This window comes from Dama dama, chromosome 28, assembly GCF_033118175.1.
Source record: "Dama dama isolate Ldn47 chromosome 28, ASM3311817v1, whole genome shotgun sequence".
In the NCBI taxonomy this organism is placed as follows: Eukaryota; Metazoa; Chordata; class Mammalia; order Artiodactyla; family Cervidae; genus Dama; species Dama dama.
In genome coordinates, this window is record NC_083708.1 from 15,772,526 (window position 1) to 15,789,906 (window position 17,381).

The 17,381-nt window shown below is 36.6% G+C and overlaps 1 protein-coding gene across 6 annotated transcripts in view; it reads left to right on the forward strand.

Moving 5' to 3' along the window:
• The window catches only part of MYO6 (myosin VI), a 157,662-nt gene extending 140,281 nt beyond the window's left edge, over positions 1 to 17,381 (forward strand). For 3 of the 6 annotated variants that reach the window (XM_061131768.1, XM_061131771.1, XM_061131769.1), the window contains 7 exons: positions 667 to 693; positions 1,103 to 1,132; positions 2,902 to 2,940; positions 6,560 to 6,663; positions 9,494 to 9,625; positions 14,809 to 15,027; positions 15,540 to 17,381. In XM_061131768.1, coding sequence (XP_060987751.1) covers positions 667 to 693; positions 1,103 to 1,132; positions 2,902 to 2,940; positions 6,560 to 6,663; positions 9,494 to 9,625; positions 14,809 to 15,027; positions 15,540 to 15,739 — 751 coding nt within the window. In that variant the 3' untranslated portion in view covers positions 15,740 to 17,381. The remainder of the gene's footprint in view (positions 1 to 666; positions 694 to 1,102; positions 1,133 to 2,901; positions 2,941 to 6,559; positions 6,664 to 9,493; positions 9,626 to 14,808; positions 15,028 to 15,539) is intronic. The other 3 variants (XM_061131772.1, XM_061131773.1, XM_061131774.1) reach the window with 3 other exon arrangements.

Consider the following 17,381-nt stretch of genomic DNA (forward strand, 5'->3'; position numbering starts at 1 on the left):
GTGTCATTCCGTGTACTATGAATAAGATACTAGCTCATATGTGAACTCCTTCCCATCCTCAGAAAGATGCAGTTCATCCAGAGTGAGTGGTCTCAGAGAGAGTGGACCATTTAGGAACTTTAGCATAAGGGATGAGCTGCCTATGATTTAAATTAAACAGCATTAGCTGGGTGATGGGATCACTACGAAGTAATTAGGAGATACGCGAGTCGTTATGACTTGAAGGGCGGAAGAGTTTTAGTTCTCCTGTGGGATAGCTGTAGGGGTGATGTCTCCTCCTTGGACTGTTCCTTCAGGTCCTTTCTGCCAGCTGTCTTCCAGGAAGCTTTTCCTGACCCTCAGTTCCCTGTGAACCCCTTCACTTCTGAACCGCCTGGTTGTTCTATACGCTGTACTGCAAGCATTAACACTGCATTGTGGATGATGTTCTCTATATATTTTCCCACGTTTGATTATTTTATCTCACTCCATGGGCTACAACTGTTTCTGAGTGTTTATGTTACCTTAGTTAGCACTGAACTCTTTCTAACATGTTTATGAGTAAGAACCTAAGTAACTTTGTTCTCAATATATGGCATGAAAATGTTCTTGGGGTCTGTGATATATTTAAAAATATATATGTAGATAGATTCTGCTGCAGTAAACAATTTCAAGTTACTTTTCCAGCTTGGATTTCCATCCAGTAACTTCTAAGTAAGAATTGTTTTCTACGTATATAATGTATTTCAAATTATGATCTCACTTAATAACACTAATGATCCTTGATGCAAAGTAATGATTTCACATTATCTAATATTATCACTTCTAGATTCTACTAAAACCAAACACAAACCCCACATGAGTAATTTTTTAAAATCTAGACGTAATATATTCACTCTTTAATTTTCACGGAATGCCTTTAGTTTATTCTTTTCTAATCATTTGTAATGAAGATTTAAAAACATTAAAATTCTGAGTGTTCTCATACATAGGTTAAATAGAGATAATGGAGTTTTGAAAATCAATTTTCACAGTCACTGAAACACAAATTCGGCACAATCCAGATTTTCACAGTTCAGGATTGGTTATGGTATTGACTAAAATATATGTATTCTTTTCACAGAATTAATGGAACAAGACGCACAATGACACCGTATGTCATTTCCCTTTTAAAGTTGACTTAATCATGTAACCTTTTTTTTCTCTTTTTTAATAGGTTGTGGATACTTTTTAGGAGAAATATTTTCCTCATTGAAGTAAATTTTACGTCATTATTGCTATCATCATCATTATTATTTTGCCCAGGAAAAATGTTTAATGCTCCTTTTTGGTGTTCAGTCACAGTAGTTTATGATTTGGTTTCTTTCTTTGTGTTTGCTAACTTTGTTTAAACTTTAACACCCATTTTATGTATTTTTAATTGCCCTTAGTGATGTCTTTATAGAAGTAGATGTAGAGATAGAAATAAGAATAAACAAAATATTTAAAGTATTTGAGTCATGGCAGATGGCTGTCTTTTAGTATGTATAATAGTTTATTCTGCTAACACCTAAGACAGCTCATAATTTGAAGTTTTATATATATGTAATGCTAATTGTGGTGCTTGTGTATCTTTTTGTTACGAAAATCTCCCCACAGAGAGAATCTAAGTAACATTTTGGGATATACATATACATTATATGCATAAAATATACTACTTACATATATTTTTATATACGTGCTATATATATAAAATTTGGAAGTTTGTTTAACAGCTTTTATTTCTCTAGCTGTACCCTTTATAGTGTAGGTTCTTAACTCTATCAGATCCCAGTACCAATAACAAATGTTTCATAAATGATGCAACCTACTTTAATAGTTTTCTCTAAATAATACACATAAAAGAGAAATAAAAAGACAGTAGTCTATAATTATTTTATTATATTTTATTTATATTATATTTTATTTATTTTAATATGAAAGTGCTGACTCTCAACTATAGGAAAATAATAGTAGGTACTCAGATGTTTCACATAAACATAGAATCACCATGAATGCAACAGCTACCAATGCAAATTGATGTAGGAAATTTGTTTCAGTCAGTTAAATGTCATGAGATCTTCTTTCTGATCAGGGCCCAGCTCTGAGCCCTGAAGCAAACATGGCCATCTTCTTTTCTCTTGATTTTTGCTGATTTATAAGATTTTTGAGGTTACCAGAGTCTGATGAATAGAATGAATGAGAGAATGATTGATTATGAAGGAAGAGAGCAAAACAGGAAAATAAAATACTAATGAAGCTGATGAACATGATTACATGAACATTCTATTACACAGAATTAAGCAGATTTTGAGAAAAGTTACAGTCTTATGGTTAATAAAAAAAGTAAGTTTTTGCCTTTGGGAAATGTTTATCCTTGGAAGGTCAGAACACTTCTGATCTTTAATTTAACAAGTGCTTGATGCATTTGAATTTTTTTAGACATGCTTTGATTTAGAATTTTAGAGTTTTGAGCACATCAGACTCTTATTTAAACTCTGACACCATAAAATAGATCATTTGGTGTACCACCATTATGCCCTAATTAATATTTACCAAGCAACCCCAGTGCCAAAATCCTTGTACAGATTCTGAATTCCACCACGTTCCCTGTATGCTTTTAGAACATGCTGATTATATTCTGTACATAAAAATATCACAGAAGCATGGCTCTCATGAGACTTTATCCAAAAGTTTCTACTGCAAAAATGAAGTTCAAATAACTTTAACTGGATTTAAACAAAAATTTTGTTGTATTTTATGGCTATATATCAAAAAGTGTATTACCAACTTATGCAAAGTAAAATAATAGTGTATGGTTACTAAAGCAATAATATTATTGAAATTTTCATTATACTTTTATATAGTTGTCTTATATAACTTGTATTATTATTTTTCTTATAGGGAGCAAATGGCGAAAGAGATGTCAGAAATTTTGAGTAGGTTAGTGCAGTGTAATTTGGGGAGATAAGTGTCACATCAAAATCATATTTTCATCACTTGGACCAGAACCTGTTATATAGAGTAGCCTGTTCTTTCCATGTAAAGTTTCTGTACAAGAAATGTCACTCTACCCTCTTGCCACACTAACATAGAAAAAGGTTAAAAAAAAACAAACAAACCCAGAGTTCCTGTAAATTGGCGTTTTTCAGTGGGGATACAGCTGGTGTTCGGATGGGACTGTCTCTTCTTGTCGGTCCTGTCGCTCTTACCAGGGACCCCTCCAGTTCATGCTCAGTCGGGGAACCCTTCCTGTCCTTGTGACAGAAGGGACACTTTGAAAGGGCCCCTGAGGGTGGTGCTGCCCCCTGACTGAGACCCACTGTGCCTGGGGAAGGGAAGAGAAGTGAGGAAGCGTGTGGCCCCCAGGCCCCTGCCACCATAGCACAGGGATGGAAAACCAGGGTGTAAAAGCTGAGCCACCAAGGAATAGAACTTCCCAGCAGGATCTGGTCCATTATCACCTGGATACGAATCAATAACCTTTTAACTTTTCAATTCTGAACTTGCAGAGCTAATTGAAAGTGTTCAAATTAATGTTTTTTTAAAAATCAAAGTCAATTTTGCCACTGCCTTACCCTGTTGTTCACATGATTGTCTTTATAACAAGTCTAAATAATCAGTCGTTGAAAGTGAACCTTCACTTTACTATCTTAATACTTCCAAAGATGGGGGGGAGGGCGGCATTTAAGTGAATTTGATTTATGTACTTCTTAGGATGCTGAATATGCTTTCTAGCAGGTGTATTTTTCTTTGAGGTAATATAAATTAAAAGTTGGTAACAGTAAAACCATATTTCAAGCAGTAATAATTTGAATTCAGTGTGATTTTTAGAAGAATCAAAATACATCTTACGTATATCAACATCTCATATATATTCTGACAGTCTATAAAGCTGTATATTGTGTAGAATCACTTTCTCTTTCAAAAGGAAAGAAAACAGCAGCAAAAACCCATAATTTGAGGTGCCTTTCTAGAAAAGACTGGTAGAAGAGCTAGGAAGAAAAGAGATTTTTTTGGTTAAGCTTATTGAATGGTGGTTTCAGGATGCAGAAAAGAAAAAAACGGGTATTTGAATAATGTTAAAAGCATAATTTATTGTTAAGGGTAATAGAGCTTGCTGACACACAGCTGGCTCTTTTTGAGCAAAGCATTTAAGAAGAAAAAGCTCCGTGAAGAATGGCCAGCTACACAGCTTATGAAGAAATTCTACAGTGAACTCGAAACAGATTGTAACCATGAAAATGCAGGAAGGACTGAATGGGCACACATTATTCTTTAACTTGGCTTATAAATGACTAAAAATCATCATGTCTAACAATTTTTAAGTATGTGGGGTGAAGTATGCTACTTTTTATTCTCTAAAAATGCATAACTACCCCTTTCGAAGAGTCAAAAGTACCTTGTTTCAATTTTAAGCTTAGTACTGAAGAAGTAATTTTATTTCAGGAAGGACGATTCATGTTTTCAAGCATCGTTTTTAAATAACATTAGTCTCATTAAGTGTCGTGTGTCTTGGTTGTTTGCCATGATTGCTGTTGTCTTTCAAAATGTAAAATGCTGAGAAAATATGAGCTCATTTTGAACATTATACCATGATCACCCCTCAGGAGCATTGCTGTGAAACAGCTTATCCCATTTAATTTTTAAACTATTTATTATTTTACTTTTTATATTGTAAATATATGTATTTTATTTTTTATTTCTTTCTGTTTTCCCACTCAAACATTCCTACCAGTTGGGGCATGTTACTTGTACCCTTTGGAATCTCTGTTATCTGTCTCATGACCTACAACCATTTTCCTTTAATTTACTAGTTGTCATATGATTACTCACTGAATACCAAGGTGTGGTTTTATCTGCTTATAGAACTTTTCAAACTTTTGACCTGAACTCAAAATTCACAGGAGTTTCCAGGCTCCAGCAGCTCTTTTAGCTTGTATCTGGAGACTTATGCAAAGGTTGGCAGTTTGGCTGCTCCTCTGGGGACTTGTAAATATCCAGAAGTCCAGGGAGAGTCAGCCAGTAGGAATGACTGGGGCTTGGTCATCTGCAGCTTCCGATAGTCTGCAGGTGACTGGCCCTTAACCCTTCTTGTGCTTCTAATGATCTTAAAGTATGTTGAGTTCTCTTTTGATTTTTAAAACAATTTTCAATTAAAGCATAGTAGATTCACAGTATCGTGTAAGTGTATAGCACAGCAATTTTTTAGATTCTTTTCCCTTACTACATGGATGGGCTATCCACTCCAGTATTCCTGGGCTTCCCTGGTGCTTATCTGGTAAAGAATCTGCCTGCAATGTGGGAAACGTGTGTTCAATCCCTAGTTTGGGAAGATCCCCTGGTGAAGGGAACATCTACCCATTCCAGTATTCTGGTCTGGAGAATTCCATGGACTGTATGGTCCCTGGGGTTGCAGAGTCAGACACAACTGAGCAATTTTCACTTCACATAATCACACAATACTGAGCTTAGTTCCTGGGTTATACAGTAGGTCATTGTTGGTTATTAATTCTATACATAATAGTGTGTATGTTAATAACACCTTCTCAATTTTTCCCTTCCCCACCGCCCTTTCCCCTTGGGCAACCATAAGTTTCTTTTCTGTGTCTGTGATCTTTTTCTGTCTTGAAAATATGTTCCTTTGTGTCTTTTTTTTTTTTCTTTTAGAGTCTATATATAAGAGATATCACTTGATATTTGTCTTTATCTGTCTGACTTACTTAGTATGATAATCTCTAGGTCCATTCATGTTGCTGCAAATGGCATTATTTTATTCATTTTATGGCTGAGTAATTTTCCATTGTATATATTAATTATACCTACATCCTCCTTATCCATTTGTTTATTGCTGGATATTTGGGTTGCTTCTGTGTCTGGCTGTTGTAAATAATGCTGCTATGAACATTGGGGTGCATGTATCTTTTCCAGTTATGATTTTCTCTGAATATATGCCCAGGAGTGGGATTGCAGGATCATACGGTAGTTCTATTTTTAGTTTCTTAAGAAACCTCCATAGTGTTCCCCATAGTGGCTGTACCAATTTACGTTCCTACCAATAGCGTAGGAGGGTTCTCTTTTCTGCACATTCTCTCCAGCATTTATTATTTGTAGACTTTTTGATGATTGCTGTTCTAACTAGTGTAAGGTAATACCTCATTGTAGTTTTGATTTTGAGGAATATATATATATATAAATGTATTAAGTCTTGATGATCAATATATCCATGAGTTAAAATATTTAAACAGCTGTGGGTAAAATATTTAAACCGGTATTTTAAACTTTTAAAAATATTTAAATCAGAACTTCTGAGTTCATGGTACTAGAATATTGGAATCAGAAGTTCTGATTTAGAGTGTAATACAAAAATGATGCGGTGGAAAATTTTAATTTGCCTGGGCATTCCATAGTACACCATTCTTAATCTTGTCTATTAAAGATAAAAAAATATATATTTTCCAGTAGTTGTTTCCAGTTTGCAAACTTAGGTTCATTTTCTTGCCTATTTAGTCAGCATTTTGTGTTTCCGGTTTCGATATGTAAGAATGTGTGATAATTACAGAGGCCCTGCTGTGCAAGCCACGAAGGCGGCTGCGGGCGCCAAGAAGCACGACCTCAGTAAGTGGAGGTACGCAGAGCTCCGCGACACCATCAACACCTCCTGTGGTGAGTGTGCGGAGCGGACGGGAGGGGGCCGGCTCTGTAGCTGGGGGGTGAATGCCGAGATTGGGGTGGGATTCTTTTCATATAGATTAATTGAAGCCTTTCTCTTTTTTTCTTTTATTATTTTTTTATTTTTTGAAATTTTTTTTCCATTTATTTTTATTAGTTGGAAGCTAATTACTTTACAATATTGTAGTGGTTTTTGCCATACATTGACGTGAATCAGCCATGGATTTATATGTGTTCCCCATCCCGATCCCCCCCCTCCCGCCTCACTCCCCATCCCATCCCTCTGGGTCTTCCCAGTGCACCAGCCCTGAGCACTTGTCTCATGCATCCAACCTGGGCTGGTGGTCTGCTTCACCCTTGATAGTATACTTGTTTCAATGCTGTTCTCTCTGAACATCCCACCCTCGCCTTCTCCCACAGAGTCCAAAAGTCTGTTCTGTATTTCTGTGTCTCTTTTTCTGTTTTGCATGTAGGGTTATCATTACCATCTTTCTAAATTCCATATATATGCGTTAGTATACTGTAATGGTCTTTATCTTTCTGGCTTACTTCACTCTGTATAATGGGCTCCAGTTTCATCCATCTCATTAGGACTGGTTCAAATGAATTCTTTTTAATGGCTGAGTAATATTCCGTTGTGTATATGTACCACAGCTTCCTTATCCATTCATCTGCTGATGGGCATCTAGGTTGCTTCCCATGTCCTGGCTATTATAAGCAGTGCTGCGATGAACATTGGGGTGCACATGTCTCTTTCAGATCTGGTTTCCTCAGTGTGTATGCCCAGGAGTAGGATTGCTGGGTCATGTGGCAGTTCTATTTCCAGTTTTTTAAGGAATCTCCATACTCTTCTCCATAGTGGCTGTACTAGTTTGCATTCCCACTAACAGTGTAAGAGGGTTCCCTTTTCTGCACACCCTCTCCAGCATTTATTGCTTGTAGACTTTTGAATGGCAGCCATTCTGACTGGCGTGTAATGGTACCTCATTGAAGTTTTGATTTGCATTTCTCTGATAATGAGTGATGTTGAGCATCTTTTCATGTATTTGTTAGCCATCTGTATGTCTTCTTTGGAGAAATGTCTGTTTAGATCTTTGGCCCATTTTTTGATCGGGTCATTTATTTTTCTGGAGTTGAGCTGTAGGAGTTGATTGTATATTTATCTGAGATTAATCCTTTGTTTCTTCATTTGCTATTATTTTCTCCCATTCTGAAGGCTGTCTTTTCACCTTGCTTATAGTTTCCTTTGTAGTGCAAAAGCTTTTAAGTTTCATTAGGTCCCATTTGTTTATTTTTGCTTTTATTTCCAATATTCTGGGAGGTGGGTCATAGAGGATCTTGCTGTGATTTATGTCAGAGAGTGTTTTGCCTATGTTCTCCTCTAGGAGTTTTATAGTTTCTGGTCTTACATTTAGATCTTTAATCCATTTTGAGTTTATTTTTGTGTGTGGTGTTAGAAAGTGTTCTAGTTTCATTCTTTTACAAGTGGTTGACCAGTTTTCCCAGCACCACTTGTTAAAGAGGTTGTCTTTTCCATTGTATATCCTTGCCTCCTTTGTCGAAGATAAGGTGTCCGTAGGTACGTGGATTTATCTCTGGGCTTTCTATTTTGTTCCATTAATCTGTATTTTTGTCTTTGTGCCAGTACCATACTGTCTTGATGACTGTGAAGCCATTCTGTTTTTACTCACACCTTGCAATGAAGACCTAGTTTCTTCACAAAGCTAAAAGATATCAAGATAAACTGATTTTGCAGGCCAGAGAGGAAGAGCATAGAGAAGTTACAGTTGGGGCTGTATCAATGACTGACTCTCCTAACATGTGCTTCCTGGTGGCTCAGGCAGTAAAGAATCCTCCTGCAATGTGGGAGACCTGGGTTCGATCCCTGGGTTGGAAAGATCCCCTGGAGGAGGGCATGGCAACCCACTCCAGTATTCTTGCCTGGAGAATCCCATGGACAGAGGAGCCTGGCGGGCTACAGTCCATGGTGTCACGAAGAGTTGGACATGACTGAGCGACTAAGCACAGCACAGAGCACTCCTGCCATTATTCGTAATAGCTAAATGCCCATGTATCGGACCCTTCTGGTCCATGAGCACAGTCGCGTCAGTTGTGGCCGACTCTTTGCGACTCCGTGGACTATACCCCTCAGGCTCCCCTGTCCATGGGATTACCTCTGCAAGGATTTTGGCCCAAGAATACAGAGTGAAAAATGGCAGTGGAGATTTTCCTTTTTAAAGCTGTTTTTCTTCCACAGAACAGAGTAAAATACTGTATCCAGGGGATCCCACACAGTTGTGTTCACATGTCAATCATAGCATTTTAATTTGGGACACTGTGACTAGGACCTCAGATGTCATAATTGTGCAGGATGCCTCACTGTTCTTCTTTCCCTTGTCACTGAGTTCATTTCCATAATTACATATGTCAAACATGTGGTGCTTGTAAATCTAGCTTATATTTGAGCACAGTGACTTCTTCTTCTGTTATTCTGATCTATGACCTTGGACAAGTGACTTAACCTCTCTGATTCCAGTTCCTCATCTATAAAAGACCTATTTGGTCCAGAGTTCTTGTGTGGAGTAAAAATATAAGATAGTAGTTATGCATAAGAAAATGCTCTGTAAGTATTAAAAAATAGTATTACCATGAAAGTACTCATCTTTGTCAATAATTGGTTTACTTTTGATTTTGTACTGTTAATTTAAAAATGAAACCTTCATTTAGAAATGTGTATGTTTATGCCAAAGAATAATTATGCTAGAGAACTAAATTAGGATGTTCATTGCTTTTTTTTTTTTAAATCTTTCTATGTAATTGATAGATATTGAGCTCCTGGCAGCTTGCAGAGAAGAATTTCATAGGCGACTAAAAGTGTATCATGCTTGGAAATCCAAGAACAAGAAGAGAAATACGGAAACAGAACAGCGTGCTCCAAAGTCTGTTACTGATTATGGTAAAAACACATCTGTACTTCTGAATGTTCCACAGTATATGTATATAATTACATGTAACTATGCATAAGGCACTTGGGTAAAACTGTCCAAGTTTCCTCTTACTTTAGAACTGTGGGTCCGCTGAACCTAACACAACCATGATGGCTTATCTTTCAGAGTATCATTTCTGTTAGATACATCTTTAAAGTCATATTTGTTTACAAGTATTGAATTTACTTATTAAGATAAATTCAAGGGTAAGAATTGTCGCTACTGAGGAAGTTGTGTGATAAGGCTGTAAATATGTATTCTTTCCACATATACATATACAGACATATGTAAAGATTAAGTGTGGAAATAGAAAGATTACTATGAAAAAGGAATATTTATTGCAAATAACACACTGTAATACTGTGAAAATATAAGAGTGAGAAATAGTACCTTGGTTTAGAAGAATTTTCCCTCAGCCAGAATTTGATTTTTTGACTGAGATCTTAAAAATTAATTTTGCTACTTTACTGTTCAAAAGGCAAAGTTGTGTACATGGAATTGGGAAATACAGCAGAAGAGTCATAACCTAGTACAAGCACATACTAGCTTTACATTAAGTAAGAATAACTGTGAGTTGTAGTTTCAGTCTTAAAAACAATAGTTAGAATTTCATTTATTCAACTTGCTACAGGAGCAGTTTATTAGGTTAATTCCAGTTAATGTCAAGGTGACAGCATATTTAATATCTTTTTTTTAGAAAAGGTATGTTCCCAACTCTTGATAGTATAATTTAGCCATGCATGACCCAAGCTGACTTAGGAAATGAGCTCACGGTTATATTTTGTCTCCTTACTACCTTTCTAGCAAGTGAAACAGTGTTTGATGAACGGCAGTTAGATGGTAAAATTTAAGTGTTTCTAAGCTGTTGCAAAGATTGGACTGAGGAAGGGAAGTGTTGTTAGTGTTAGTGACTGCTCATGAGTGTCATCAATCAGAATGCGAGACTCTTGAAAGAGCAGTAAGCTTGCCCTGTAACTAAGAGATGGCAGGTGGAAAGCCCTCTAAACATTGATCTTCTGTAACTACCACTCTCTTCTCTGGTTTAAAACTTTGTCTCTGGGAATTGAACATGACACAACGATTCCATTCTCTGTTCACTGTCTGTACCAAGTTCCTACCACTGTTGCTCTGCTTTGTAAAAGTGACGAAGGAGTATTCTTTTTAGCGATAATCTTTAGCTGTAATGTTCTAATCATGACCTTCAACTGATTGACTTTCATTATGTTCTATTTCAAAATTTATACATCTGAATGCACTTCTTTAAAGAAATAAATGTTATCATATTTGACACCCACATTTTTAATGAATATGTAAGTATTTATTGTATTATTGTATCAAACCAAACTTTGGCACCTTACTCAGCCAGCTTTGCCCCAAAAGGAGCAAGTAAAATGTGGCTTGCGTTACTGGTTCCCATAATGTTTCATAATGTACCACTGGGAGGAACAACAGAGTAGATTAAGAAAATTTCCCAAGGGTCCCATCCAGGTATGTGAACAAAACTAGGACTTGTGTATGAACACACTCCACATATGTGTAGTCTTCAGAGAATTTTAATTGAACATGGTGCATTTTCAGGGTAAAATGTAACTTCTTCTCTGAGAAGTACATTTTTATTTTTTTCTCACGGAAAATTCATTCTGACACAGGAGTACAGTTAAAAGGAAAAGTGACGGGCACCAAGTTGATTAACAGCTCATTTGAGAAAACTCTGTTCTTCAAGGGGTTTCCTGATGGTGCAGCTGCTTGACTTGTAAAAGGAATGGCTTTGCAGTTCAATATTTAGAAGGATTGGACTTCCGTAATTTGAGAAAGCAAAATGATGACAACTTAGCAATTAACAAAAATATAACCTTGGTGTTACTGCCTTGAACACATTGACAAATCAAGATTAGTTCTTAAGAGTTAGGAACTGGGAGGCTCAGGACCCTTTTCCTTTTGCTGTAGTAGGGGGGCACGCCCCTCATCACATTTACCCTAGAAAGAGGCTTTCAGAAATAATTTTGGGGGGCAGTAGCAAATTAACCAGTAAAGATTTATATTTGCTTGCTTGAAACAGTGACTTTGGAGAGTAGTTTTATTTCATCGTTCCTAACTAAAAATGTCAGCTTAAGATTTAAGACTGTGTGAAGAAATTAAAACCTGCTGAGTATATGTAAGTGTGGTAATGCTTTTTCTCTATATAAAAAGCATTTTTAGTGAATTTATGAGTTATTCCCTTTTTTCCCCCCTATAAAATTCTAGTAAGGCTTTAACGGTACCCTCATGTTGATTATTAAGTTGCTGTTTTGGATTTTTGTTTGGATATTACTGTGTTTAAAAATTAAACTTTGGTCCTCTTTGTATGTCTATCAATCAGGATGTCCCCCAAACATAATCAAAATAGATTTTAAAAAGTTGGAAAGCAGCATCTACTTGTAGGTTATTATAGGAGTTCTTGGCTATGGATAGGGTATTTATCTGTTAGTCACCACCTCCATTGATGGGAAGTCGTTATGAATTAGAAGAATGCATATTTAACATTTTTGGCATTTTTATCTTTTCTTCAACATAAAATATTTGTTCACAGATTTTGCACCATTTTTGAACAATTCACGTAAGTCAATGGGTGGTAACTCATGAGCTAACTGGAAGATGGGTTAAAAATACTTTATAAGTACTAACTTCTTCTAAACATTGTTTTGCTACAATTTTAAGGTGAATTGTAGTACATTAATTTTGGTTTATCTGTACTAAGATATTTAATTTGAGATAGTACTTTCATTTGGATCATTCCAAAATATATTTGCAGAAAAAATTTAATTAATCTTTTATTTTATCAAAGTGCTCCATTGCTCAGTCATGTTTGACTCTTTGCAACCCCATGGACTGTAGCCACGCTTCTCTGTCCATGGAATTTTCCAGGCAAGAATACTGGAGCAGCTCACCATTTCCTACTCCAGGGGATCTTCCCAACCCAGGGATTGAGCCTGCATCTCTGGTGTCTTACTCTGTTAGCAGGTGGATTCTTTACCAGTGCGCCACCTGGGAAGTCCCTGTCTTATCAAATTACTTGCTTGTTTAAAAACCTAGCATTTTAAGCTGAGTATATGCAATTCCTATTGTAGCAAAACTCTTATCTTAATAAGCAGCTAGTCTTTTAGAATAAAGACTAACTTTAGGTGCTGGTTTCAAATGCTATAATAGTATAAGCATTTCTGTCCGAAGAGGTTGGAGTTTCATGTGATAATGTACACAGCTTAACAGAATACCTCTTAATAGGAAGAGAAGATTATTCTGTTACTTCTATAGCTTCCTATGATACACGTTTTTTGATAATGTAAAAATCTTTGAGTCATCTTAGTGTACAGTAAATTTCTTCTAAAATCAGTTCAACAGTAATGATTTGAAAATAATGATACTTATTTGCCAAATGGGTGCACAAATTATTTTTTACTGCTTCTAGTAAGTTGCAAACTTACAGATTTGAAACTTTTTCATACACTTTAGAAGAACAATTGAATGTGAAAGAAAGTTGTTTAGAAGATTAGTTTCAAGCTTTCCACATCTGTATCTTTATACTTTTCCAGATGACTGTTCATTTCCAGGCTTCCCAAATAGAGTTTCCTTTCTCACATTAGTAGAAAAGCCATCCAAGACTTTCTGTTGGGTTCCTTAATTTTATCCAACAGGAGATTGTTATTTTGAAAGGAATTAGGTTATACTAATGGGCAGCCGTTGCTATCTAGTATGTTTCTATCAGTAGGACCTTGAGTTCTAATTCACTGCTTAAGATGGAAGGAAGGGTTTTTTCCTTTTAATTCTTTTTATAAAATGTCTTAGTTTTGGGTTAGTGCACATCCTGCAGAGTAGATAGTTTTTAAAACTCGAAGTGGAAACACTGAACTGTAAGCTGTTTTGAGGGAATAGGAATGAGAGGATGAATAAGCTCATCTCTGGTAACATGCTGAAGGTGATACAGCTTTTTAAAGTCACTAACAAAGCTGGGACTCTCTTTTCATAGGCATATACAACTCTGCTAACTGCTTTTTGCTTTCTGTTGTTTGCACAGAAATAAATGCAACTGCTCTATAGCTTTTGCTATTGGTGCAAGAGGTAGAATAAGAGTAATTTCATCCTTTCAGTACTTGGAAAGTCTTACAGAAGCCATGTGGCTGTCCTTGACTTAGACATCTAAGTTTTCATTGACATACTTAGTTCCAGTGAGATTCTTAACTGAGCTGCAGTAAATGATTGGTCTACCTTTAGAGTATATTAAACAGATTTACCATAATTATGCTCCTGAAGATGTAAAGTCATTGCCCCAGAGAACTGTGTATTTTCAGAAAAAAAAAAAAAAAATGAAAACACCAATCGTAATGAAAATTGAGCAAGGGAAAAGAGGTTACTGTGAGCTGAATACTCAGTGTTAACAGAAAAGCAAGGATTTTTCTTTTCTATTGGCAAAGAGAACCAAATATACACGTTCCACTTACTGCAATGGATTTTTTTCCAAGAGAAGTCTGATTGCAGAGTAAGTAAATCTGAGTGAAAGTTCATGCTTACTGTTACAGTTTTATTGTCATGAAGTTGTTTAAATCTTATTCATAAAATATCTGTGTTATCTTGGCCATTTTAAATCCCCAAATCAGTTGGCAAAGGAGAAAACTTTTATGTCTTTGACTTCTTTGAGGAAATTCTGGTTAAGTTGACAAATATCTAGAATCCCTTAGATTTGTAAAATTGCTGTTTGTTTCATCATAAATAGTCCCATAAAAATCATTCTGCAGCGTTCATTTGAACTCCTTGGAGGAAAACTATAAATCTAGTAAATGGAAATAGTTTGCCTTCCTGCCGTGTGAGTTCATGGCCTGAGTTCATTTTAGGGATGCAAGCATCTGTGAGAATGGCTGGGGGCTGTTGTTATTGCTGCTGCCGATGGTGCTGGTGGTGTGGTGCTGGTGGTTGGGGTGTGTGCGGGGGGAGAGAAAATTCTAAAAAAATCACGCTTTGAACTGTGTTCATTTGTAGAGAATTCATATTTACATTTTGTTTTAAATTCACTATTAGGATCCCCTGTCTCGTCTTTTTTAAAAAAAAATTGGTGGTGCGTTCTAGGATTAAAGACTGTTTCCCTTATCCCTTGGGTGACTGTCCTTGTTCCCTGTGATAGCTCAGCAGAACCCGGCAGCCCAGCTCCCTGCCAGGCAGCAGGAGATCGAGATGAACCGACAGCAACGTTTCTTCCGCATCCCATTCATCCGCCCCGCGGACCAGTACAAAGACCCGCAGAATAAGAAGAAAGGCTGGTGGTATGCCCATTTTGATGGACCATGGATTGCCCGGCAGATGGAGCTTCATCCTGACAAGCCACCCATCCTCCTCGTGGCTGGTGTGTACGATTCCCATGAACAAAAATTTCTACAGCAGAAAAGTAGTGTATACCCTCTGAATGAAATGGGGTAATGTAATAATGCATTAAAGTTCAGGGTTGAGGCTTGGAGTTTTGCAGTTAAATCACATCAGTTGAGGATAACTTATTTACAGCGTGGAATCAATCGCTTCGATTGTGTCCTCCTGGAACACACAGAAACTTGTCTGGGTCCTTTCATGTCTAATTATATAGGTTGCTTTGTACTGGTTTCAGGAAATATAGCATTTCTCTTAACCCTGGTAACTTGTTGGATCAACTGTATCCTTAGTATATTTTGAAATGGTTTACTTGGTGGAGGACACATTTGTCACTGGTGAATTTATGAAGCAAATTTCAACCTTCAAGGAAGGAAATAAAGTTTTAAAAGTTCTCAAATCTATGACAACTGGTGGAGATTTCAGGAATGAAGTTTACAGTAAACAGATCTGAAAGGAGGTGTGGTTAATTCTCTGATGTCTCTCTCCGTGCAGGGAAGGACGACATGGAGATGTGTGAGCTGAATCTTGAAGAGACAGGCCTGACTCGAAAGCGCGGTGCTGAGATTCTGCCAAGACAGTTCGAAGAAATCTGGGAGCGCTGCGGAGGCATCCAGTATCTCCAGAGCGCGATCGAGAGCAGGCTGGCCAGACCCACGTATGCCACGGCCATGCTGCAGAATCTATTAAAGTAGAAGGTGCCCTAACCTTGCAGCTGGGAGCCCTGGCCTCAGCACTAGGTAGGGAGTGCGCCCCAGAGATTGAACCCTCCTGCAATCAAGTTAGGGTGACTTACACAAAGTGAACAGATTTTACTAATCATGGCTTTTTTGTTAATTTAAGGTTAATTATGGTAGTGACTTTGGGACCGAAAAATTGTTTTCCTATATCCAGCTGTAACTGTTAGACCTCTCATCATCATCATTGTGATACTTGTTACACTTGGACAGACCCTGACGTCTCTCTCTCTTTGCCAAGAGACTACCTTAAATCCATTTTAATTGTTCGCTAGGAAAAGAAGTTTTTTTTTTTTTTTTTAAAAAATGCAGAATTCTTGCTTTTTAAGAAGGCCACAGTACCATAAAACTGGAATAAAGAAAACTTAACTTCAGTTTTCTTACAACAGTCAAGGCACTTAGAGTGATCAAGGCACTGGTGTTTTTTATCTGAAAGCTGTATCCTTCCTTCACTAACTTTTTCAGAAATTCATGGAAGTTTCCATCACAGGTGGAAATTTGTATTTTTCCCCCTATTTTGCAACGTCTTAGTTTGAGTAAAGCAATTTACCTGAAGTTCTAGAATTCTGGAGAGAGCCTTGATATGTCTGATAAAATCTTTGATAGAGAAGGTACATAGTATCCTGCACAGATTTGTTTTGCTTTTCTATCACTTTGTGTTGCTATAAGAATATGTTCTCATACTCCATGAAATTCGGATCATTTAAATGCTTGAAAGTTTTGAGATAACTTTTGTTTCATTTAGAAAAAGAAATGAGTTTTAGGTGGCAGTTTGGCTTAACTGACTGAATTCAGATATTCTTTCAGTTTCATCTCAGTTGCAATTTTGTATCAGAATCTTGTCCAAGTTGTTTCATGTGATTTTAATCTAGTGTTCTGCTTCAAAACACTCCTGTTTTTTAAAAAAAATTCCTTTTGTCTTTTTTGGCCTTTGAGATTCTGGTAATTATAGAGCTCTTTTATAAGCTTTGTAATTCAAAAACCCTCTACTTAGAAATTGCTTGTTTCATGTAACTGATAATTTAAAAAAATGTTTTTGTTTGTGTGCTGTTTAGTTTTGATCAAATGTCAGCAGTTTCAAGCCTAGTATTTCTAACTTTCATATTAGGAATTTGGAAACAGAAATACATCAAGGAGTTATGTTGACATAATCCTAAGGAGTCTTGTTTGTATTTTAGAATAAAATTAGAAAATAAAATTATTCTCTATACCTTTTTTCCCTGATGTTCAAAGACTCTAAACCTTTGAAATGAATTTCCAGTAATTTTTTTTTCCTCCTAGAAAGAGCCACCTCAGTTAGGAAAGTGTTTCTCAGCTGACTAGATCAGAGCTTGTGAGCCAGACACTGTTTTCGGAATTGCTTCTCTCATAATATGTCCTGGTGTAGAGATGTTTATTTATTATGACACTGTGCAAATAATGGTCTTCTGCGAAAGAAATTAAACGGTCCTGTCTGTCCTATTGAGAATATCAATGTGATCGTCCTTTGAAAGCTGTGTTACTGGGTAGACTCACCCACCCTGGGTCATGCAATCCCTGTGATTTGGTGACAGAAGGTCTGGTTACTGAAAATAAATATGTGCTCTTCTTCCTCTTCTCA